At 41.2% G+C, this 25,501-nt stretch overlaps 1 protein-coding gene across 2 annotated transcripts in view; it reads right to left on the bottom strand.

The window, feature by feature from the left end:
* Positions 1 to 1,079: 1,079 nt before the first annotated feature.
* ZFYVE16 (zinc finger FYVE-type containing 16) overlaps positions 1,080 to 25,501 on the bottom strand; it is a 645,028-nt gene continuing 620,606 nt past the window's right edge. For both annotated transcript variants that reach the window (XM_053701456.1, XM_053701457.1), the window contains one exon: positions 1,080 to 2,223. In XM_053701456.1, coding sequence (XP_053557431.1) covers positions 2,056 to 2,223 — 168 coding nt within the window. In that variant the 3' untranslated portion in view covers positions 1,080 to 2,055. The remainder of the gene's footprint in view (positions 2,224 to 25,501) is intronic.

Below are 25,501 nucleotides of genomic sequence, written 5' to 3'. Positions count from 1 at the left end.
ACATTTAAAATGCAAAATAGTTATATTACAATAAATGTGGCAGGTCTGCCATGTTCCTGTTTACAACAACCCTAAATGCTGGTAAAAGTTATTTACTTAGTAATTTTAAGAGAAACAGAGAAGATACATACATACAAGAGTTTCTAAAAAAAATTTGTAAAAAAAATGACAATATATAACATGTATTCCTGAGTGTAATGGAAAAAGTTAGGAGAAAAAATGTTTTAAAATAGGTAACCTGAATGATCTGCTTACCACTGTAAGTATATGCATTTTTAAGTAGAATGTCCTTGCAAAGGACTGCAGCAACTGTATGAATTACGTACTAATACACCTATTCAATCAAGCTGTTCTAATCCTGCAGACGTGTCTTTATTATAAATATCGTAGCGACAACACTTGTTGAACATTTTTAAATTGCCATATTGAGGTACTCCAGTCTGTTACAACTTTAATATATATATTTCCCAAAAACTTGCATACAAAATCACTAATTAAGAACAAAACATGTTAACATTAACTTGTGCCTAGTGCTATAAAAAAAAAAAAGAATGTCTGCATACAATTGACAATGTTTTTAAATTAAAATATAGAAGCTACCTTTTTGAATGAGTCTAAAACATTGCAGACACACATTATATATATATATATATATATATATATATTATATATATATATATATATATATACATACACACACATATAGTGTGTGTGTGTATGTGTATATATATATATATATATATATATATATATACACTGTATATATACATACACATACATACACAGTTTTTCTTTCAACTAAAGTTTGCAAGGTAATTTATTTAATACAAAAATAAATAGACTTATCTTTTCTAGATTATTTCTTATATTCTAAATATAAATGAACATGACAACTATTTTATAAAGTAATAATGTATCTAAATATACTTTGCATTTAAAGTTCATATCATTAACCCTTTAGCTCTCCACAAAGCCCAAAGCTCTCTTGTATCAAAGGGATCCATTTTACAATCACAAATCAACACATGTATAGAATACATTATGAGCATTAACAAATATGTAGATATCATTTAAAAAGATTTTGGAGTGATTTTTTTTTATTATGAAAAAAAAAGTCAAGTACACAAACTACTAGCAATGTTTTAATAAAGGTACAGAATTCAGGACCAAAAGTTTCCAAAGCCCTTCAGCATATTTTAGTGTCTGTAAATAGGTAAATGCTGAGGAGAGCCACAGCACAATAAATAAGAGCATAAATTAATAAGCACTAGTTTGATGCACATTAATAAAGAACAAAAGATTTTTTTTGGAAAAATACAAACCAATTGGAAAAAACACTACGTATTGCCAATAGGCAAATAAAATCATTACAGATGAACACACAGGACATGAATGATATATATAAAAAGTGCTATATGGTGCATAGAGATCAAAATGATATAAAGTTCCCGTGCTAGCGATCCAGCTGTACAAATAGATTAACCACTAGAGCATCTTTAAAAATGTTCAGCATATCAGTTTTCTTATTCTCTGTTTTACTCACACGTTACCTCAGTCAAGTATTCATTGCTATATTATACACGGCTTAGTACATGGATTTAAAGCAAAGAAAGTTTGAATACAAATGCTTACTTGATCCAACAAACCAGTTTAAATAGGAACAGCTGTAATAGCATTAAACTTATACATGTTTTCCACAAAACCAAAAATGTTATGGAAGGCATTGGTTACAGAGAAGGTAAATCAGCTGTATGATTGTATAAAACTAAATATTATAGTGGGATACAATGCCTCAAGAGAACCAGTATGTCAATTGTTGATAAAGAACTAATTTATATCATTCTTCACATAATGTAAGGAATGAATATAGTTCCATTAAAGATGAACAAAAGTACAAAACAGTTAGAAGGAGAATATAAATATGGCAGTCCACATTTAATGTGTATCAGAAAATGTATATCCCTGGTCATAAACATGACAAGCTTTGCTATTGAATCATTATTTTAAAAATCAAGTTTTGCTTCTATGAGATTAATATCACATTCTTTCGAATATTTAAAATGAATTAAGGTTTTCAAGGAAGTAGAAAATTAGTTCCATCACCAGAGGCAAAATGCTTGTGTCTGATGTTCTGTTATGGATGACAGGAATCAGGGCACTATCAAGGTCATTCAGGTAAAGCTGAGGAAGAGGTTGACCACCTGATCCTGCTCTATATTCAACCTAAGGGAAACAAAAATAAAAAAAATAGTACATAAAAGCACATAAAACTAAAACTCAGTGTGGAACAAACAATGTTAAAGTGTGAAATATTAAAGTAAAAATGATAATTCTAAATTCACCATTATCGCTTAATAGGACCACTAAACACAGTAGAATAGCATAATCAATAAATGTAAAATATATAGAGAATTCAAAAGCACTTTGTTTGAATTTCATGAGTAGTAGACTTTTTTCTAACTAATTTCAAAGTTACTTCTATTTCCCTTCCCAGTGCATGATGTGACAGCCATCAGCCAAAATTACAAAATTCATATACAGTGCCCTCCACTAATATTGGCACCCTAGGTAAATATGAGCAAAGAAGGCTTTTAAACTTGTCTTTATTGTTTAACTTTTTGATCTTTGGTTAAAAAAAATACACAAAAATACTCTGCCCTCATGGATATGAAACAATTGCAAACAACACAGGTTTATAAAAAAATAAAAAAAAAAAAAAATATCTTTGTTAAATATATGTGGGGTACAATTATTGGCACCCTTTTAGTCAATACTTTGTGCTACCTCCCTTTACTAAGATAACAGCTCTGAGTCTTCCATAATGCCCGATTAGGTTGGAGAATACATAAAAAGGGATCGGAGACCATTCCTCCATACAGAATCTCTCCAGATTCTTCAAATTTCAAAGTCAACGCTGGTGGCCTCTCCTTTTCAGTACACCCCATAGGTTTTCTATGGGGTTCAAGTCAGGGGACTGGGATGGCCATGGCAGGACCTTGATTTTGTGGTCAGTAAACCATTTTTGTGTGTGTTGATTTTGATGTAGGTTTTGGATCATTGTCCTGCAAGATTCAACCACAGCCTATTTTAAGTTTTCTAGTAGAGGCAGTCAGGTGTTCATTTAATATCTGTTGATATTTGATAGAGTCTATGATGCCATATATCCTAGGAAAATGTCCAAGTCCTCTAAGAGAAAAACAGCCACAAAACATTAAAGAGCCACCACTATATTTAACGGTGGGCATGGGGTACATTTCCATATGGCTACCTCTCTGTGTGCACCAAACCCACCTCTGGTATTTATTGCCAAAAAAGCTCTATTTTAGTTTCATCTGACCATAGAACCCGATCCTATTAACAGTTCCAGTAGTGTCTGACAAACTGGAGATGCTTGAGTTTGTTTCTGGATGAGAAAAAGGAAATTTATGCTTACCTGATAATTTTATTTCTTTTACGACATGACGAGTCCACGGATTTCATCCTTACTTGTGGAATATTAACCTCCTGTTAGCAGGAAGTGGCAAAGAGCACCACAGCAGAGCTGTATATATAGCTCCTCCCTTCCCTCCCCCTCCAGTCATTCGACCGAAGTTAGGAAGAGAAAGGAAAAGCCAAAGGTGCAGAGGTAACTGAAGTTTAATAAAAATAAGTACGTACCTGTCTTAGAAATGACAGGGTGGGCCGTGGACTCGTCATATCGTAAAAGAATAAATTTATCAGGTAAGCATAAATTTCCTTTTCTTTTACAAGATATGACGAGTCCACGGATTTCATCCTTACTTGTGGGATATAATACCAAAGCTACAGGACACGGATGAAAGGGAGGGACAAGACAGGAACCTAAATGGAGGGCATCACTGCTTGAAGAACTTTTCTTCCAAAAACAGCTTCAGAGGAAGCAAAAGTATCAAATTTGGAAAATTTGGAAAAAGTGTGAAGAGATGACCAAGTTTCAGCCTTGCAAATCTGTTCAACAGAAGCATCATTTTTAAATGCCCATGAGGAAGCCACAGCCCTAGTAGAATGAGCCGTAATTCTTTCAGGAAGCTGCTGTCCAGCAGACTCGTGTGCCAGACGGATGATACTCTTCAGCCAAAAAGAAAGAGGTAGCCGTAGCTTTTTGGCCCCTATGCTTTCCAGAAAAAACAACAAATAATGAAGATGATTGACGAAATTCCTTAGTCGCCTGCAAGTAAAACTTCAGACGCTCCTTCTTAGAAGAAGGATTAGGACATAATGAAGGAAAAACAATTTCCTGATTAATATTCTTATTTGAAACAACCTTAGGAAGGAACCCAGGTTTGGTACGTAAAACCACCTTATCAGAATGGAAGATAAGATAAGGCGAGTCACATTGTAACGCTGAAAGCTCAGAAACTCTACGAGCAGAAGAAATAGCAACCAAAAATAAAACTTTAAAAGATAATAACTTAATATCTATGGAATGCATGGGTTCAAACGGAACCCCTTGAAGAACATTAAGAACTAAATTCAAACTCCAGGGTGCAGCAATTGGTCTAAACACAGGCTTGATTCTGGTCAGAGCCTGACAAAAAGACTGAACGTCTGGAACATCTGCCAAACGTTTGTGTAGTAAAATTGACAAAGCAGAGATTTGTCCCTTTAAGGAACTTGCTGATAACCATTTCTCCAATCCCTCTTGGAGAAAAGACAGAATCCTGACAATACTAACTCTACTCCATGAGTAACCCTTGGATTCGCACCAATAAAGATATTTACGCCATATCTTATGATAGATCTTTCTAGTAACAGGCTTACGTGCCTAAATCAAAGTATCAATGACCGAATCAGAGAACCCCCGCTTAGATAAAATCAAGCGTTCAATCTCCAAGCAGTCAGTTGCAGAGAAGCTAGATTTGGGTGTTGGAAGGGTCCCTGAATGAGAAGGTCCTGCCTCAATGGAAGCTACCACGGCGGCAGAGAGGACATGTCCACTATATCGGCATACCAAGTCCTGCAAGGTCATGCAGGCGGATTAGAATTACTGAAGCCCTCTCCTGTTTGATCCGAGCAATCACCCGGGGAAGGAGAGCATGAGCTAGGTTGAACGACCAAGGCGCTGCAAGGCATCTATCAGTTTGGCCTGAGGATCGCTTGACCTGGATCCGTATCTTGGAATCTTGGCGTTAAGACGAGACGCCATCAGATCCAATTCCGGTCTGCCCCATCTGAGGATCAGAGTGGCAAAGACCTCCGGGTGGAGTTCCCACTCCCCCGGATGAAAACAAAATTTATGCTTATCTGATAAATTTATTTCTCTTGTGGTGTATCCAGTCCACGGGTTCATCCATTACTTGTGGGATATTCTCCTTCCCAACAGGAAGCTGCAAAAGGACACCCACAGCAGAGCTGTCTATATAGCTCGTCCCCTAACTGCCACCCCCAGTCATTTGACCGAAGACAAGCAAGAAAAAAGGAGAAACTATAGGGTGCAGTGGTGACTGTAGTTTAAAAATAAAAAACACCTGCCTTAAAATGACAGGGCGGGCCGTGGACTGGATAAACCACAAGAGAAATAAATTTATCAGGTAAGCATAAATTTTGTTTTCTCTTGTAAAGGTGTATCCAGTCCACAGGTTAATACATTAATTGTGGGATACCAATACCAAAGCTTTAGGACATGGATGAAGGGAGGGACAAGTCAGGCACTTAAACGGAAGGCACCCCTGCCTGTAAGACCTTTCTCCCAAAAATAGCCTCCGAAGAAGCAAAAGTATCGAATTTGTAGAATTTAGAAAAAGTATGAAGCGAAGACCAAGTTGCCGCCTTACAAATCTGTTCAACAGAGGCCTCATTTTTAAAAGCCCATGTGGAAGCCACCGCTCTAGTGGAATGAGCTGAAATTCTTTCAGGAGGCTGCTGGCTAGCAGTCTCATAAGCTAAGCGGAATATGCCTCTCAGCCAAAAAGAAAGAGAAGTTGCCGAAGCCTTTTGGCCTCTCCTCTGTCCAGAGTAGACAACAAACAAAGCAGATGTTTGACGAAAATCCTTCGTAGCTTGTAAATAAAACTTTAAAGCATGAACCACATCAAGATTGTGTAAAAGACGTTCCTTCTTTGAGGAAGGATTAGGACATAATGAAGGAACAACAATCTCCTGATGTTCTTATTAGATGCTACCTTAGGAAGAAACCCAGGTTTGGTACGCAAAACTACCTTATCTGCATGGAAAATCAGATAAGGGGAATCACACTGTAAAGCAGATAACTCCGAAACTCTTCGAGCCGAGGAGATAGCTACTAGAAACAGAACTTTCCAAGATAAAAGTTTAATATCTATGGAATGCAAAGGTTCAAACGGAACCCCTTGAAGAACTTTAAGAACTAAATTTTTTAAGGTTTAAATACAGGCTTAATTCTAACTAAAGCCTGACAAGACGCCTGAACGTCTGGAACCTCAGCCAGACGTTTGTGCAAAAGAATAGACAGAGCAGAAATCTGTCCCTTTAAGGAACTAGCAGACAATCCTTTCTCCAATCCCTCTTGGAGAAAGGATAAGATTCTAGGAATCCTGACTTTACTCCATGAGTAACCCTTGAATTCACACCAATGAAGATATTTACACCATATCTTATGATAGATTTTCCTGGTGACAGGCTTTCGAGCCTGAATTAAGGTATCAATGACCGACTTGGAAAAACCACGCTTTGATAGAATCAAGCGTTCAATCTCCAAGCAGTCAGACACAGAGAAATTAGATTTGGATGTTTGAAAGGACCTTGAAGTAGAAGGTCCTGCCTCAGCGGCAGAGTCCATGGTGGAAAGGATGACACCTATATAGAATCTCTGCCAATTTAGACTTTTGCCCATCAAAATTTATATTTGTTTTACGTAATTTTACACTTTTGGATTGCGGATCATTTTGTTTTATTTTTCAAGGGGATTATTCATTTATTTTTGAAGATTCACATTATTTTCATCTGTCTCACATTTTTTCATCTGTTCAAGATTGATCTACATTGAACTATATATATATATTTTTCTATATTTCTTTATTTTTATATATATTTTTTATATATTTTTTTCTTTTTGAATTTTTTTTTTTTTTTTTCACTAGCGCTAGTGTGGATTCACATTTCTCTGGGGTTAAACACCTACTTTTTGCATCAACGTCACGTTCTTTCACAACCCCTCCTCCACTTGGTCCGGTAACGGATCTCACACGCCTTTGATTATTGCATTATTTTTTTAATTTTATATTGAAGTTTGAACTAATGTTTTTACACCATCATGTGCTGAGATTTTAATGTTTATTTGAAAGTTGATATATTGTTTATTGTTACACATCACATTGGTCTGATCTGAACCACAGTCCACACATTTTTTTCATCCACTGACAATAGAACCATATCTAGAACGCCAAAGTCAGGTAACCGACTTATTAATCTATCCTAAACACACATAAGAACTTTGAAGATAGCTACATTCAAGGTTTTGTATAACTAAAGTAGCCAGGTACAAAACTCCTGGAATATTTCATGGATCCATGAACAGAATTTTACTGTATTTATATATGAACATTGTGTTTTAACATTTTATCTGTGATTTTAATTTGAATGTATATGGAATAAATTATTCGCCAGAATTTAGTTTCAAGCCTTTTAAGCTATTCAGCGCTTACTATCGCCCCCTATTCTGTTACCTACTATTTAGCCTGCTAGGAGGCTAATCTGTTAGTAAGCTTAAGGCCTTTTTATAAACTTTAGCGCTCGGTACACATACCTAAGGATGACATGTCCACCAGATCTGCATACCAAGTCCTGCGTGGCCACTCAGGAGCTATCAAAATCACTGAAGCTTTCTCCTGCTTGATCTTGGCAATCAGACGAGGGAGCAGAGGAAACGGTGGAAACACATAAGCCAGGCTGAAGGACCAGGGCGCTGCTAGAGCATCTATCAGCGCTGCCTTGGGATCCCTGGACCTGGACCCGTAACAAGAAAGCCATGAGATCCAGTTCTGGTTTGCCCCATAGTTGAATCAACTGGGCAAATACCTCCGGATGAAGCTCCCACTCCCCCGGATGTAAAGTCTGCCGACTTAAGAAATCCACCTCCCAGTTCTCTACTCCTGGGATATGGATAGCTGAGAGATGGCAAGAGTGAACCTCTGCCCATAGAATTATCTTTGAAACCTCCAACATCGCCAGGGGGCTCCTTGTACCCCCCTGATGGTTGATATAGGCTACAGTCGTGATGTTGTCCGACTGAAATCTGATGAACCTGACCGCAGCTAGCTGAGGCCAAGCCTGAAGAGCATTGAATATCGCTCTTAGTTCCAGAATGTTTATCGGAAAGAGGGCTTCCTCCTGAGCCCACGAACCCTGAGCCTTCAGGGAGTTCCAGACTGCGCCCCAGCCCAGAAGGCTGGCATCTGTCGTCACTATAGTCCATTCTGGCCTGCGGAAGCTCATTCCCCTGGACAGATGGACCCGAGATAGCCACCAGAGAAGAGAATCCCTGGTCTCTTGATCCAGATTTAGTAAAGGGGACAAATCTGTGTAATCCCCATTCCACTGATTGAGCATGCAAAGTTGAAGTGGTCTGAGATGTAGGCGGGCAAACGGAACTATGTCCAATTCCAAAATATTGAAGTGACTCCGACCGAGTCCACACACCCTAAGCCTTCAGGGAATTCCAGACCGCCCCCCAAACTAGTAGGCTGGCATCCGTTGTCACTATCACCCATGAGGGTCTGCGGAAGCACGTCCCTTGGGACAGATGATCCGGCGACAACCTCCAAAGAAGAAAATCTCTTGTCTCCTGATCCAGATCTATCGGAGGAGACAAATTTGCATAATATCCATTCCACTGCCTGAGCATGTTCAGTTGTAGTGGTCTGAGATGAAAACGAGCAAACGGAATGATGTCCATTGCTGCCACCATCAATCCAATTACCTCCATGCACTGAGCCACTGACGATCAAGGATTGGACTGAAGGTCTCGCATGTATGCAGAATCTTTAACTTTCTGACCTCTGTCAGGAAAATCTTCATGGATATGGAATCTATTAGGATTCCCACGAAGGGAACCCTGGTCTGTGGAATTAATGAACTCTTTTCTAGGTTCACCTTCCACCCGTGAGTCCTCAGAAAGGACAGAACCATGTCTGTATGAGACTTTGTCAGATGGTAAGACGACGCCTGGATCAAAATATCGTCTAGGTAAGGCGCCACTACAATACCCCGCGGCCTGAGAACCGCCAGAAGGGACCCTAGGACTTTCGTGAAGATCCTGGGTGCTGTGGCCAACCCGAAGGTAAGGGCCACGAACTGAAAATGTTTGTCCAGGAAGGCAAACCTTAGGAACTGATGATTATCCTTGTGGATAGGAATATGAAGGTATGCATCCTTCAAGTCCACGGTAGTCATATATTGACCCTCCTGGATCAATGGCAGAATTGTGCGAAAAGTCTCCATCTTGAAGGATGGGACTCTGAGAAACTTGTTTAGACTTTTTAGATCTAAAATAGGACGAAAACAGAATTTATGCTTACCTGATAAATTTCTATCTTTTGCGATGTGCTGAGTCCACGGATTCATCCTAACTTGTGGGATATTGTCCTTCCTGACAGGAAGTAGCAAAGAGAGCACCACAGCAGAGCTGTCTATATAGCTCCCCCTTAACTCCACCTCCCAGTCATTCGACCGAAGGCCAAGGAAGAAAAGGAGAAACTATAAAGTGCAGAGGTGACTGAAGTTTACATAAAAAATACTATCTGTCTTGAATAGACAGGGCGGGCCGTGGACTTGGTACATCGCAAAAGAAAGAAATTTATCAGGTAAGCATAAATTCAGTTTTCTTTTGCAAGATGTACCGAGTCCACAGATTCATCCTAACTTGTGGGAAACCAATACCAAAGCTTTAGGACAAGGATGAAGGGAGGGACAAGACAGGAACCTAAACGGAAGGCACCACTGCTTGCAAAACCGTTCTCCCATAAATTGTAAAAGGTATGAAGCGAAGACCAAGTCGCAGCCTTACAAATCTGTTCAACAGAAGCATAATTTTTAAAAGCCAATGTGGAAGCCACCGCTCTAGTGGAGTGTGTTGTAATTCTTTCAGGAGGCTGCTGTCCAGCAGTCTCATAAGCCAAACGGATGATGCTTTTCAGCCAAAAGGAAAGAGAGGTAGCCGTAGCCTTTTGACCTCTACGCTTTCCAGCATAGACAACAGACAAAGAAGATGATTGGCGAAAATCTTTGGTTGCCTGCAAATAAAACTTCAAGGCACGAACCACATCCAAGTTGTGCAACAGACGGTCCTTCTTAGAAGAAGGATTAGGACACAGAGAAGGAACAACAATTTCCTGATATACAATCCTTTCTCCAATCCTTCTTGGAGAAAAGACAAAATCCTAGGAATCCTGATCTTACTCCATGAATAGCCTTTGGATTCACACCAAAAAAGATATTTACGCCATATCTTATGATAGATCTTCCTGGTGACAGCCTTTCGAGCCTGAATCAAGGTATCTATGTCCGACTTAGAGAAACCCCACTTTGATAAAATCAAGCGTTCAATCTCCAAGCAGTCAGTTGCAGAGAAATTAGATTTGGATGCTTGAATGGACCTTGAATCAAAAGGTACCGTCTCAGTGGCAGAGTCCATGGGGGCAGAGATAACATGTCCACCAGGTCTGCATACCAAGTCCTGCGTGGCCATGCAGGAGCTATCAAAATCACCGAAGCTCTCTCCTGTTTGATTCTGGCAATCAGACGCGGAAGGAGAGGGAATGGTGGAAACATATAAGCCAGGATGAACGACCAGGGTACTGCTAGAGTATATATCAGTACTGCCTGAGGATCCCTTGACCTGGATCCATAACGAGGAAGTTTGGCGTTCTGACGAGACGCCATCAGATCCAATTCTGGTGTGCACCATAGCTGAACCAGTTGAGCAAACACCACCGGATGGAGCTCCCACTCCCCCGGATGAAAAATTAGAAAATCTGCCTCCCAGTTCTCCACCCCTGGGATATAGATCGCTGATAGATGGCAAGAGTGAGTCTGCCCATTGGATTATCCTGGAAACTTTTATCATCGCCAAGGAACTCCTTGTTCCCCCCTGATGATTGATATAAGCTACAGTCGTGATGTTGTCCGACTGAAACCTGATGAATGCGGCCGAAGCCAGCTGAGGCCACGCCTGAAGAGCATTGAATATCGCTAAACACAGGCTTGATTCTGGTCAGAGCCTGACAAAAAGACTGAACGTCTGGAACATCTGCCAAACGTTTGTGTAGTAAAATTGACAAAGCAGAGATTTGTCCCTTTAAGGAACTTGCTGATAACCATTTCTCCAATCCCTCTTGGAGAAAAGACAGAATCCTGACAATACTAACTCTACTCCATGAGTAACCCTTGGATTCGCACCAATAAAGATATTTACGCCATATCTTATGATAGATCTTTCTAGTAACAGGCTTACGTGCCTAAATCAAAGTATCAATGACCGAATCAGAGAACCCCCGCTTAGATAAAATCAAGCGTTCAATCTCCAAGCAGTCAGTTGCAGAGAAGCTAGATTTGGGTGTTGGAAGGGTCCCTGAATGAGAAGGTCCTGCCTCAATGGAAGCTACCACGGCGGCAGAGAGGACATGTCCACTATATCGGCATACCAAGTCCTGCAAGGTCATGCAGGCGGATTAGAATTACTGAAGCCCTCTCCTGTTTGATCCGAGCAATCACCCGGGGAAGGAGAGCATGAGCTAGGTTGAACGACCAAGGCGCTGCAAGGCATCTATCAGTTTGGCCTGAGGATCGCTTGACCTGGATCCGTATCTTGGAATCTTGGCGTTAAGACGAGACGCCATCAGATCCAATTCCGGTCTGCCCCATCTGAGGATCAGAGTGGCAAAGACCTCCGGGTGGAGTTCCCACTCCCCCGGATGAAAACAAAATTTATGCTTATCTGATAAATTTATTTCTCTTGTGGTGTATCCAGTCCACGGGTTCATCCATTACTTGTGGGATATTCTCCTTCCCAACAGGAAGCTGCAAAAGGACACCCACAGCAGAGCTGTCTATATAGCTCGTCCCCTAACTGCCACCCCCAGTCATTTGACCGAAGACAAGCAAGAAAAAAGGAGAAACTATAGGGTGCAGTGGTGACTGTAGTTTAAAAATAAAAAACACCTGCCTTAAAATGACAGGGCGGGCCGTGGACTGGATACACCACAAGAGAAATAAATTTATCAGGTAAGCATAAATTTTGTTTTCTCTTGTAAAGGTGTATCCAGTCCACAGGTTCATCCATTACTTGTGGGATACCAATACCAAAGCTTTAGGACATGGATGAAGGGAGGGACAAGTCAGGCACTTAAACGGAAGGCACCCCTGCCTGTAAGACCTTTCTCCCAAAAATAGCCTCCGAAGAAGCAAAAGTATCGAATTTGTAGAATTTAGAAAAAGTATGAAGCGAAGACCAAGTTGCCGCCTTACAAATCTGTTCAACAGAGGCCTCATTTTTAAAAGCCCATGTGGAAGCCACCGCTCTAGTGGAATGAGCTGAAATTCTTTCAGGAGGCTGCTGGCTAGCAGTCTCATAAGCTAAGCGGAATATGCCTCTCAGCCAAAAAGAAAGAGAAGTTGCCGAAGCCTTTTGGCCTCTCCTCTGTCCAGAGTAGACAACAAACAAAGCAGATGTTTGACGAAAATCCTTCGTAGCTTGTAAATAAAACTTTAAAGCATGAACCACATCAAGATTGTGTAAAAGACGTTCCTTCTTTGAGGAAGGATTAGGACATAATGAAGGAACAACAATCTCCTGATGTTCTTATTAGATGCTACCTTAGGAAGAAACCCAGGTTTGGTACGCAAAACTACCTTATCTGCATGGAAAATCAGATAAGGGGAATCACACTGTAAAGCAGATAACTCCGAAACTCTTCGAGCCGAGGAGATAGCTACTAGAAACAGAACTTTCCAAGATAAAAGTTTAATATCTATGGAATGCAAAGGTTCAAACGGAACCCCTTGAAGAACTTTAAGAACTAAATTTTTTAAGGTTTAAATACAGGCTTAATTCTAACTAAAGCCTGACAAGACGCCTGAACGTCTGGAACCTCAGCCAGACGTTTGTGCAAAAGAATAGACAGAGCAGAAATCTGTCCCTTTAAGGAACTAGCAGACAATCCTTTCTCCAATCCCTCTTGGAGAAAGGATAAGATTCTAGGAATCCTGACTTTACTCCATGAGTAACCCTTGAATTCACACCAATGAAGATATTTACACCATATCTTATGATAGATTTTCCTGGTGACAGGCTTTCGAGCCTGAATTAAGGTATCAATGACCGACTTGGAAAAACCACGCTTTGATAGAATCAAGCGTTCAATCTCCAAGCAGTCAGACACAGAGAAATTAGATTTGGATGTTTGAAAGGACCTTGAAGTAGAAGGTCCTGCCTCAGCGGCAGAGTCCATGGTGGAAAGGATGACACCTATATAGAATCTCTGCCAATTTAGACTTTTGCCCATCAAAATTTATATTTGTTTTACGTAATTTTACACTTTTGGATTGCGGATCATTTTGTTTTATTTTTCAAGGGGATTATTCATTTATTTTTGAAGATTCACATTATTTTCATCTGTCTCACATTTTTTCATCTGTTCAAGATTGATCTACATTGAACTATATATATATATTTTTCTATATTTCTTTATTTTTATATATATTTTTTATATATTTTTTTCTTTTTGAATTTTTTTTTTTTTTTTTTCACTAGCGCTAGTGTGGATTCACATTTCTCTGGGGTTAAACACCTACTTTTTGCATCAACGTCACGTTCTTTCACAACCCCTCCTCCACTTGGTCCGGTAACGGATCTCACACGCCTTTGATTATTGCATTATTTTTTTAATTTTATATTGAAGTTTGAACTAATGTTTTTACACCATCATGTGCTGAGATTTTAATGTTTATTTGAAAGTTGATATATTGTTTATTGTTACACATCACATTGGTCTGATCTGAACCACAGTCCACACATTTTTTTCATCCACTGACAATAGAACCATATCTAGAACGCCAAAGTCAGGTAACCGACTTATTAATCTATCCTAAACACACATAAGAACTTTGAAGATAGCTACATTCAAGGTTTTGTATAACTAAAGTAGCCAGGTACAAAACTCCTGGAATATTTCATGGATCCATGAACAGAATTTTACTGTATTTATATATGAACATTGTGTTTTAACATTTTATCTGTGATTTTAATTTGAATGTATATGGAATAAATTATTCGCCAGAATTTAGTTTCAAGCCTTTTAAGCTATTCAGCGCTTACTATCGCCCCCTATTCTGTTACCTACTATTTAGCCTGCTAGGAGGCTAATCTGTTAGTAAGCTTAAGGCCTTTTTATAAACTTTAGCGCTCGGTACACATACCTAAGGATGACATGTCCACCAGATCTGCATACCAAGTCCTGCGTGGCCACTCAGGAGCTATCAAAATCACTGAAGCTTTCTCCTGCTTGATCTTGGCAATCAGACGAGGGAGCAGAGGAAACGGTGGAAACACATAAGCCAGGCTGAAGGACCAGGGCGCTGCTAGAGCATCTATCAGCGCTGCCTTGGGATCCCTGGACCTGGACCCGTAACAAGAAAGCCATGAGATCCAGTTCTGGTTTGCCCCATAGTTGAATCAACTGGGCAAATACCTCCGGATGAAGCTCCCACTCCCCCGGATGTAAAGTCTGCCGACTTAAGAAATCCACCTCCCAGTTCTCTACTCCTGGGATATGGATAGCTGAGAGATGGCAAGAGTGAACCTCTGCCCATAGAATTATCTTTGAAACCTCCAACATCGCCAGGGGGCTCCTTGTACCCCCCTGATGGTTGATATAGGCTACAGTCGTGATGTTGTCCGACTGAAATCTGATGAACCTGACCGCAGCTAGCTGAGGCCAAGCCTGAAGAGCATTGAATATCGCTCTTAGTTCCAGAATGTTTATCGGAAAGAGGGCTTCCTCCTGAGCCCACGAACCCTGAGCCTTCAGGGAGTTCCAGACTGCGCCCCAGCCCAGAAGGCTGGCATCTGTCGTCACTATAGTCCATTCTGGCCTGCGGAAGCTCATTCCCCTGGACAGATGGACCCGAGATAGCCACCAGAGAAGAGAATCCCTGGTCTCTTGATCCAGATTTAGTAAAGGGGACAAATCTGTGTAATCCCCATTCCACTGATTGAGCATGCAAAGTTGAAGTGGTCTGAGATGTAGGCGGGCAAACGGAACTATGTCCAATTCCAAAATATTGAAGTGACTCCGACCGAGTCCACACACCCTAAGCCTTCAGGGAATTCCAGACCGCCCCCCAAACTAGTAGGCTGGCATCCGTTGTCACTATCACCCATGAGGGTCTGCGGAAGCACGTCCCTTGGGACAGATGATCCGGCGACAACCTCCAAAGAAGAAAATCTCTTGTCTCCTGATCCAGATCTATCGGAGGAGACAAATTTGCATAATATCCATTCCACTGCCTGAGCATGTTCAGTTGTAGTGGTCTGAGATGAAAACGAGCAAACGGAATGATGTCCATTGCTGCCACCATCAATCCAATTACCTCCATGCACTGAGCCACTGACGATCAAGGATTGGACTGAAGGTCTCGCATGTATGCAGAATCTTTAACTTTCTGACCTCTGTCAGGAAAATCTTCATGGATATGGAATCTATTAGGATTCCCACGAAGGGAACCCTGGTCTGTGGAATTAATGAACTCTTTTCTAGGTTCACCTTCCACCCGTGAGTCCTCAGAAAGGACAGAACCATGTCTGTATGAGACTTTGTCAGATGGTAAGACGACGCCTGGATCAAAATATCGTCTAGGTAAGGCGCCACTACAATACCCCGCGGCCTGAGAACCGCCAGAAGGGACCCTAGGACTTTCGTGAAGATCCTGGGTGCTGTGGCCAACCCGAAGGTAAGGGCCACGAACTGAAAATGTTTGTCCAGGAAGGCAAACCTTAGGAACTGATGATTATCCTTGTGGATAGGAATATGAAGGTATGCATCCTTCAAGTCCACGGTAGTCATATATTGACCCTCCTGGATCAATGGCAGAATTGTGCGAAAAGTCTCCATCTTGAAGGATGGGACTCTGAGAAACTTGTTTAGACTTTTTAGATCTAAAATAGGACGAAAACAGAATTTATGCTTACCTGATAAATTTCTATCTTTTGCGATGTGCTGAGTCCACGGATTCATCCTAACTTGTGGGATATTGTCCTTCCTGACAGGAAGTAGCAAAGAGAGCACCACAGCAGAGCTGTCTATATAGCTCCCCCTTAACTCCACCTCCCAGTCATTCGACCGAAGGCCAAGGAAGAAAAGGAGAAACTATAAAGTGCAGAGGTGACTGAAGTTTACATAAAAAATACTATCTGTCTTGAATAGACAGGGCGGGCCGTGGACTTGGTACATCGCAAAAGAAAGAAATTTATCAGGTAAGCATAAATTCAGTTTTCTTTTGCAAGATGTACCGAGTCCACAGATTCATCCTAACTTGTGGGAAACCAATACCAAAGCTTTAGGACAAGGATGAAGGGAGGGACAAGACAGGAACCTAAACGGAAGGCACCACTGCTTGCAAAACCGTTCTCCCATAAATTGTAAAAGGTATGAAGCGAAGACCAAGTCGCAGCCTTACAAATCTGTTCAACAGAAGCATAATTTTTAAAAGCCAATGTGGAAGCCACCGCTCTAGTGGAGTGTGTTGTAATTCTTTCAGGAGGCTGCTGTCCAGCAGTCTCATAAGCCAAACGGATGATGCTTTTCAGCCAAAAGGAAAGAGAGGTAGCCGTAGCCTTTTGACCTCTACGCTTTCCAGCATAGACAACAGACAAAGAAGATGATTGGCGAAAATCTTTGGTTGCCTGCAAATAAAACTTCAAGGCACGAACCACATCCAAGTTGTGCAACAGACGGTCCTTCTTAGAAGAAGGATTAGGACACAGAGAAGGAACAACAATTTCCTGATATACAATCCTTTCTCCAATCCTTCTTGGAGAAAAGACAAAATCCTAGGAATCCTGATCTTACTCCATGAATAGCCTTTGGATTCACACCAAAAAAGATATTTACGCCATATCTTATGATAGATCTTCCTGGTGACAGCCTTTCGAGCCTGAATCAAGGTATCTATGTCCGACTTAGAGAAACCCCACTTTGATAAAATCAAGCGTTCAATCTCCAAGCAGTCAGTTGCAGAGAAATTAGATTTGGATGCTTGAATGGACCTTGAATCAAAAGGTACCGTCTCAGTGGCAGAGTCCATGGGGGCAGAGATAACATGTCCACCAGGTCTGCATACCAAGTCCTGCGTGGCCATGCAGGAGCTATCAAAATCACCGAAGCTCTCTCCTGTTTGATTCTGGCAATCAGACGCGGAAGGAGAGGGAATGGTGGAAACATATAAGCCAGGATGAACGACCAGGGTACTGCTAGAGTATATATCAGTACTGCCTGAGGATCCCTTGACCTGGATCCATAACGAGGAAGTTTGGCGTTCTGACGAGACGCCATCAGATCCAATTCTGGTGTGCACCATAGCTGAACCAGTTGAGCAAACACCACCGGATGGAGCTCCCACTCCCCCGGATGAAAAATTAGAAAATCTGCCTCCCAGTTCTCCACCCCTGGGATATAGATCGCTGATAGATGGCAAGAGTGAGTCTGCCCATTGGATTATCCTGGAAACTTTTATCATCGCCAAGGAACTCCTTGTTCCCCCCTGATGATTGATATAAGCTACAGTCGTGATGTTGTCCGACTGAAACCTGATGAATGCGGCCGAAGCCAGCTGAGGCCACGCCTGAAGAGCATTGAATATCGCTCTTAATTCCAGAATATTTATCGGTAGGAGGGCCTCCTCCTGAGTCCACAAACCCTGTGCTTTCAGGGAATTCCCGACTACACCCCAGCCCAGTAGAGGCTGGCGTCCGTCATCATAATAACCCACGCTGGCCTGCGGAAACACATTCCCCTGGACAGGTGATCCCGTGACAACCACCAAAGAAGAGAGTCTCTAATCTCTTGATCCAGATTTATCTGAGGAGAAAAATCTGCATAATCCCCATTCCACTGCTTGAGCATGCATAGCTGCAGTGGTCTGAGATGCAAGCGAGCAAACGTAACTATGTCCATTGCCGCTACCATAAGTCCGATTACCTCCATACACTGAGCCAATGACGGCCGAGGAATGGAATGAAGAGCTCAGCAGGTGGTTAAAATCTTTAATTTCCTGACCTCCGTCAGAAATATTTTCATGTCCACCAAATCTATCAGAGTTCCCAGGAATGGAACTCTTGTGAGAGGAATAAGAGAACTCTTTTTCACGTTCACCTTCCACCCATGAGATCTTAGAAAGGCCAACACTACGTCTGTGTGAGACTTGGCAAGTTGGAAAGTCGACACTTGAATTAAGATATCGTCCAGATAAGGCGCCACTGCTATGCCCCTCGGCCTTAGGACCGCCAGAAGGGACCCTAGCACCTTTGTGAAGATTCTTGGCGCCGTGGCCCAACCCGAAGGGAAGAGCCACAAACTGGTAATGCCATGTCCAGAAAGGCAAACCTGAGGAACTGGTGATGATCTTTGTGGATAGATGTGTAGATACCGCATCCTTTAGATTCACGGTAGTCATATATTGACCCTCCTGGATCATTGTATAAATAGTCCCGAATGGTCTCCATCTGAAGATGGAACTCTTAGGAATTGGTTATAGGATCTTGAGATCTAGAATAGGTCTGAAGTTCCCCACTTTTTTGGGACCCACAAACAGATTGGAGTAGAAACCTTGCCCCTGTTCTGTTTTCGGAACTGGGCAGATTCACTCCCATGGTAAAAAGGTCTTCTACACAGCGTAAGAACGCCTTTTTTGTCTGATTTTAACAGACAATTGAGAAAGATGGAACCCTCCCCCTTGGAGGGAGAATCTTTGAAATCTAGGAGATTACCCCTGGGGTTACAATTTCTATGGCCCAGGTAGTCCTGAACGTCTCTTGCCCAATGAGCAAAGAGAGAAAGTCTGCCCCCTACTTGATCTGGGTCCCGGATTGGGGGCTACCCCTCATGCTGTCTTAGTGGCAGCAGCAGGCTTTTTGGCCTGTTTACCCTTGTTCCAAGCCTGGTTAGGTCTCCAGGTTGGCTTGGATTAGAGCAAAGTTGCGCCTCTTTTCTTTGCAGCAGGGAAGAGGAAGCGGGGACCACCCTTGAAGTTTCGAAAGGAACAAAAATTATTTTGTTTGGTCCTTTTCTTATTGGACTTATCTTGAGGGAGGGCATGACCCTTTCCCCTCCAGTGATGTCTGAAATGATCTCTTTCAGTGCAGGCCCAATTAGGGTCTTACCTTTTAAAGGGATGGTCAAAAACTTAGATTTAGATGACACATCAGCTGACCAGGACTTAAAGGGACAGTACACTGTAAAATTGTGGTTTCCAGTTAATGTATTTTAAATGACTTGTTATACCATTACTGCAGAGTATAAAATATTTGAGAAATTCCATTTTCATTGCTTATTGTGTATATGAAGTAGCTGATTTTGTGCTTGGTAAACCACAGCCTATTACAATGGGTTGAACTTAAAGGTGATATATCTCATTATTTCTAAGTTTTGTGTAAACAGACTTGCTTCCTTATTTTTATTTGGCTCGGAACACCCAAAGCTTAATACATTAGAAGAACAATGGAAAATAATAATTTTATTACTTAAAGGACAGTTATACACTCATTTTCATATTAACTGCATGTAATAGACACTACTATAAAGAATAAAATGCAAAGATACTGATATAAATAATCCAGTATAAAACTGTTTAAAAACTTACTTAGAAGCTGTCAGTTTGGCTCTGTTGAAAAGGGTAGCTGGAAAGCCCACTGCTAGTGGCAAATAAGACACTCCCCCCTTTTTTGCATATGAAAAGACCCTTTACACAAATACAGGAGCAAGCTGGAGAAGGTAGCTGACAGTATTCACATAAAACTTTGGGGCTTGGTTAGGAGTCTGAAAATCAGAGCAATGTATTTAAAAATAAGCACAACTATAAATTTATTTTAAAAAAACCTTTATGGGGCTATATAAATAGATAATCTACAAAACCTTTTATGCAAAGAAAAAAATGAGTGTATAATGTCCCTTTAAACTATCCTGCATCCCACTGAGAGTGTAATCTCTTCTGCTACTTAGGCTATTCATAGCCTATAATCAAGTATTAATTTGTGTCAGTGTAGGTGGCGATACCACAGGCTAAATCAGCTATTTCAAATGCTGAAATAGGAGTAAAGGAGCTACTTGTAACCAATTTAATACACTCTAGCAGGTTAAAAGGATCATTGGGAATAATTTAAAGGGGGAGAAATTTTATGCGTGGAACTGTCCCTTTAAGCCATAACGCTCTTTCGCACTACAATGGCAAAACCTGAATTGCTTTGCCGCTAACACTAGCAAGAGGAAATGCGGCGTCTGTATAAAAGAATTAGCCAACTTAAGGGGCCTTATTTCTGTCCAAAATATCATCTAGTGGGTCACCATCTGAAGAGCCTCTTCTAGAGCCTCAAACCAAAAAGCAGCTGCAGTGGTTACTGAGACCATGAACCGCTATAGGTTGAAGAAGGAAAACCCGGATGACCAAAAATTTTCTTTAGGAGACCCTCTAACTTTTTATCCATAGGATCAATGAAAGCACAACTGTCTTCAATAGGTTATAGTTGTACGCTTAGCCAGAGTAGAAATAGCTCCCTCCACCTTAGGGACCGTCTGCCATGAGTCCTTTATGGTGTCAGAAATGGGGAACATTTTCTTAAAAACAGGAGGGGGAGCGAATATGGAATACCTGGGTCTATCCACTCTCCTTAGTAACAATGTCCGAAATCCACTTAGGGACCGGAAAAACATCAGTGTAAACGGGAACCTCTAAATATTTTGTCCATTTTACACAATTTCCACTGGAACGACAATAGGGTCGCAATCATCCCAGAGTAGCTAAAAACCTCCCTGAGCAATAAACGGAGGTGCTCTATGCGTAAATTTAAATGGCCGTCATATCTGAATCTGTCTGATGGAAACATCTTTCCTGAATCAGAAATCTCTCCCTCAGACAGCAAATCCCTCATCCCTACCTCTGAACATTGTGAGGGAATATCGGATACGGCTACGGCTTACTAAAGCGTCAGAAGGCTCAGCATTTGTTCTTAACCCAGAGCTACTCTGCGCTCCCCTTGCAACCCTGGCAGTTTTAGATAAAACCTCTGTGAGGATAGTATTCTTAACTGAAGCCATAACTTGCAAGGTGAAAGAATTAGACACACTAGAAAGATACTTGGCGCTGCTTGTGCGGGCGTAACTGGTTGTGACATACTTGGGGAGAACTAGATGGCAAAAACCTGATTTACTTCTGTCTGAGAATTATTTAATGCCAAATTCTTATAATATCAAAATATGCAGTTGCAATTTATAGGACATATCAGTACAATTGGGACACATTCTTAGAGGGGGTTCCACAATGGCTTCTAACAAATTGAACAATGAGTTTTCTCAGTGTCAGACATGTTTAAAACAGGCTAGTAATGAAGCAAGCCAAGCATTGGAAAACACGTTATTTAATGAAAAAAAAACACAATTTGCAAAAACGGTTACTGGTACCTTTAAGAGAAAAGAGGGCATACACAAACTGCAAAACAGGTTAAAATTACTTCAAAAATTTTTAACAGTATACCCACTAAGCTTTAGAAGGATTGCACCCACAAGTAACAAAGCAATAGACCCCCAAATGAAAAAACCAGATTGATAAGTGTCTAAAACCGGTTTAAAACCCCCTAAAAGCACCTTGCCACAGCTCTGCTGGTGGGCCCCTCTACTTGCCCTTAGAAAGCGATAATATGGGGTTTAAAGCTTAATTAGGTCCCTCAGAAGACGTCTCAGGACCATCAGGAGAAGCTGCTTGCTGCTTGTAAATGTAGGCCCCGCCCACCTCACTCAATGTTGCTGGGGCCCTACACAAAACTAAAACCCTGCCTGAAAGCCATGTGGGTTTATAAACAACCCCAAAGAACCCTCAAGCAAATGTCCCATAAAACAGAAAACGTTCTCCCAGACACAAAAACGTTTGTCCCAAATTCACATAAACTGAGTGCCCCACAAAAAATTACCCTTTAATGGCAAGCTAATAAAAACCTCAGATAACACTAGGATTACTGCTTACCCTTCCCCTAATGGGGACACTGTCAGCCTTTCTGAGTTAACACAGTCTCTGCAGAAAATATGACGAACATACCTCATTGCTGTATAGCAAGAAACACTCACACTGAAGTTTTCCCTGTACTCCACTTCTGCTGTGGGAACAGCAGTGGACCTTAGTTACAAATGCTAGATCATATCCTCCAGCAGAAATCTTCATCTATGTCCTGCCTGAGAGTAAATAGTACAACACCGGGTACCATTTAAAAATAAACTCTTGATTGAAGATAAATTAAAAACTAACAGTTTTAACACCTCTTCTCTATCCCTTCCAGCAAAGAGAATGACTGGGGGGTGGAGTTAAGAAGGGACTATATAGACCAGTGGTGCTCTCTTTGCTACTTCCTGTCAGGAAGGACAATATCCCAAGTTAGGATGAATCCGTGGACTCGGTACATCTATGCAAAAGAAACATGCCCTCTTTTTTGGGGACCACGAAAAGATTGAGTAAAACCCCTGTCCCTGTTCCAGTCTTGGAACGGGAACGAATTACTCCCATAGTAGAGACGATCTCTTTACACAACATAAGAACGCCCTCTATTTATCTGGTCTACAGACAATCTTGAAAGTAGAAAACCTCCCCCTTGGAGAGAGTTTTGGAATTCCAGTTGATACCCTTGGGACACGTTTTCCAGTGCCCAAGGATCCTGAACATCTCTTACCCAAGCCTGAGCAAAGAGAGAAAGTCTGCCCCCCTACTAGATCTGGATCCCGGATCGGGGCCGCCCCTTCATGCTGTCTTGGTAGCAGGCAGCGGGCTTCTTGGGTTGTTACCCTTGTTCCAAGCCTGGGTTGGTCTCCAGAAAGGACTTGGGCCTGAGGCAAAATTCCCTTCCTGTCTGACAGAAGAAGAGGCAGAAGAGGGGGACTCCTTTAAAGTTTCGAAAGGAACAAAAATTATTTTGTTTACCCCCTCTAGCTTAGCAGTTTTATCCTGAGGTAGGAGATGACCCTTACCTCCCGTAATGTCAGGAAATTGATTTCTTTCAAGTCAGGCATGAATAGGGTTTTTCCTTTTGAAAGGAATAGCCAAAAGCTTGACTTAGATGACACATCAGCAGACAAAGACTTTAACCATAACGCTGCTACGCACTAAAATGCAAATCCCACATTCTTAGCCGCCAATTTGGCAATCTGAAAGGCGGCATCTGTAATAAAAGAATTAGCCAGCTTAAGAGCCTTATTCTATCTAAAATATCCTCTAAAGGAGTCTCCAGTCTTAAGAGACTCTTCTAAGGTGGTGTCAAAGCAGAAGGCCGCTGCAGTGGTAACTGGTACAATGCAGGCCACTAGGTTGTAAAAGGAAACCCTGATGAATAAAGCAACTTCTTTAGAATACCCTCCAATTTCTTATCCATTGGGTCTTTGAAAGCACGCTTAGCCAGGGTAGAAATAGCCCCCTCCACCTTAGGGACTGTCTGCCAAGAGTCCCACACAGTGTCAGATATGGGATACATTTTCTTAAAATTAGGAGAAGGTGAGAACAGGATACCCGGTCTTTCCCATTCTCTCTTAATAATCTCTGAAATTCTCTTAGGAACCGGAAAAACATCAGTGTAAGCAGGTACCTCTAAATATTTGTCCATCTTACATAATTTCTCTGGTGGTACCACATTAGAGTCAGAGTCATCCAGAGTCGCTAAAACCTCCCGAAGTAGCAGGCGGAGGTGTTCAAGCTTAAATCTAAAGGACATGACGTCCGAGTCCGTCTGAGGTAACACACTTCCCGAATCGGAAAGTTCCCCCTCAGAGAGAAGTTCCCTGACCCCCAAATCAAATCCCTGTGAGGGTACATCAGAAATAGCCAACAAAGTATCAGAGGGCTCAGTATTCACATTGACCTCTGTCCTACTGTGTTTGCCCTGTAACACTGGCAACTTAGATAACACCTCTGTAAGGGTAGTTGACATAACTGCAGCCATATCCTGCAGGGTAAATCATCCTTAGACACACTTTCTTTAAATAAAATCTGCTCTTTACATTGTAAGGCCCTTTCAGTACATGAGGGACAAAAAGTAAGAGGGGGTTCCACGTTGGCATCTAAACACATAGAACAAGTAGATTCCTCAAGGTCAGACATGTTAAACAGACTAGCAGTAGCAATAATAGTCGTACAATGCTTGATATAATGCATTCTGAAGCTTAAACAGCTATTAATTTTTTTTTTTTTTTAACTAAACAGCGTACTGCGCCTTTAAATAATAAAGTGCAACCTTTTTTTACTGTTATAAGGCAAAACAACGTTTTCGGCAAACAAAAAACGCCTTATGTGTCCCAAATAGCTTAATAATATTGCACCACTAGATAGGGAATATTACATCTCAATTTAAATCAATCTTGACCAAGACAACGTTACCAAGGCTGATCAAATATATTGAATCAGGCGCCCTGCACCTCGCCACAGCTTTGGCTGTGGCTCCTACCTGCCCCCAGAGCACCCTGAGAGGAACGATTCAGCCTCTACGAGTGTTCGAGTAGCAAGCCGAGCTAGGGCCTCAGGCCCGGAGCCTCAGGACTTGCTGCCTATTCAGAAATTATACAAAAAAAATTCAGTACATGACTGAAAAAGAATTGTACATATATAGCACTCAACAAACCTGTATTTCAATGGTAACACAAGTTGAAGCAGAAAAGACAAAGTATCAATGTGAATATCTGGTTTGAGACTTATAAAACTTAACTTTTATTTAATAGGATAAAAAATAAAATATAAAGAAAAAAGAAACGTGCCCTAAATGTTAAAAACACAGTAAGCCACTGGGCCTCTAAAGTTAGGTCTGTAGAAAAGCTCAATAGAGTAAATATGGCTAAGTCTCAGAGTCTATAGTATAACAGACTATGCCGGGGCAGAAGTATAAGTGACCTCCAGGGTGGCCGGGAGGGTGAAATTGTATTGGAATCTAATATATGGGACTCAAATGTAAGAGAATTCCAACCAAAAATATATTATCAAGGTAAATAGTCCAAATCCATATTATGTGGAAGTCAGCAGGATATTCTCAAATACATAAATATCATATAGTGAGTAAATGCCCGGTCCACAAGGTATCTATAAGAATGGTGTATATACAGAAAATATGCTAAGCAGAAGTTTCTCTTTAGTTGTAAAAAAATATTATTATTTTACACTGGGCATGTTGTATATGGAAATTCTAACTGGTATATCAGGTGGGACTGAGCAACACTAGTTCTCTGCAGCGCAGGGTGGTGAAACGTACAAATGTGGAAGTTACTGACTTGACAGG

The sequence above is a fragment of the Bombina bombina genome, chromosome 2, assembly GCF_027579735.1.
Source record: "Bombina bombina isolate aBomBom1 chromosome 2, aBomBom1.pri, whole genome shotgun sequence".
NCBI classification, from domain to species: Eukaryota; Metazoa; Chordata; class Amphibia; order Anura; family Bombinatoridae; genus Bombina; species Bombina bombina.
Note: the sequence above shows the minus strand (reverse complement) of the source record. Positions and strands in the feature narration are given on the sequence as shown.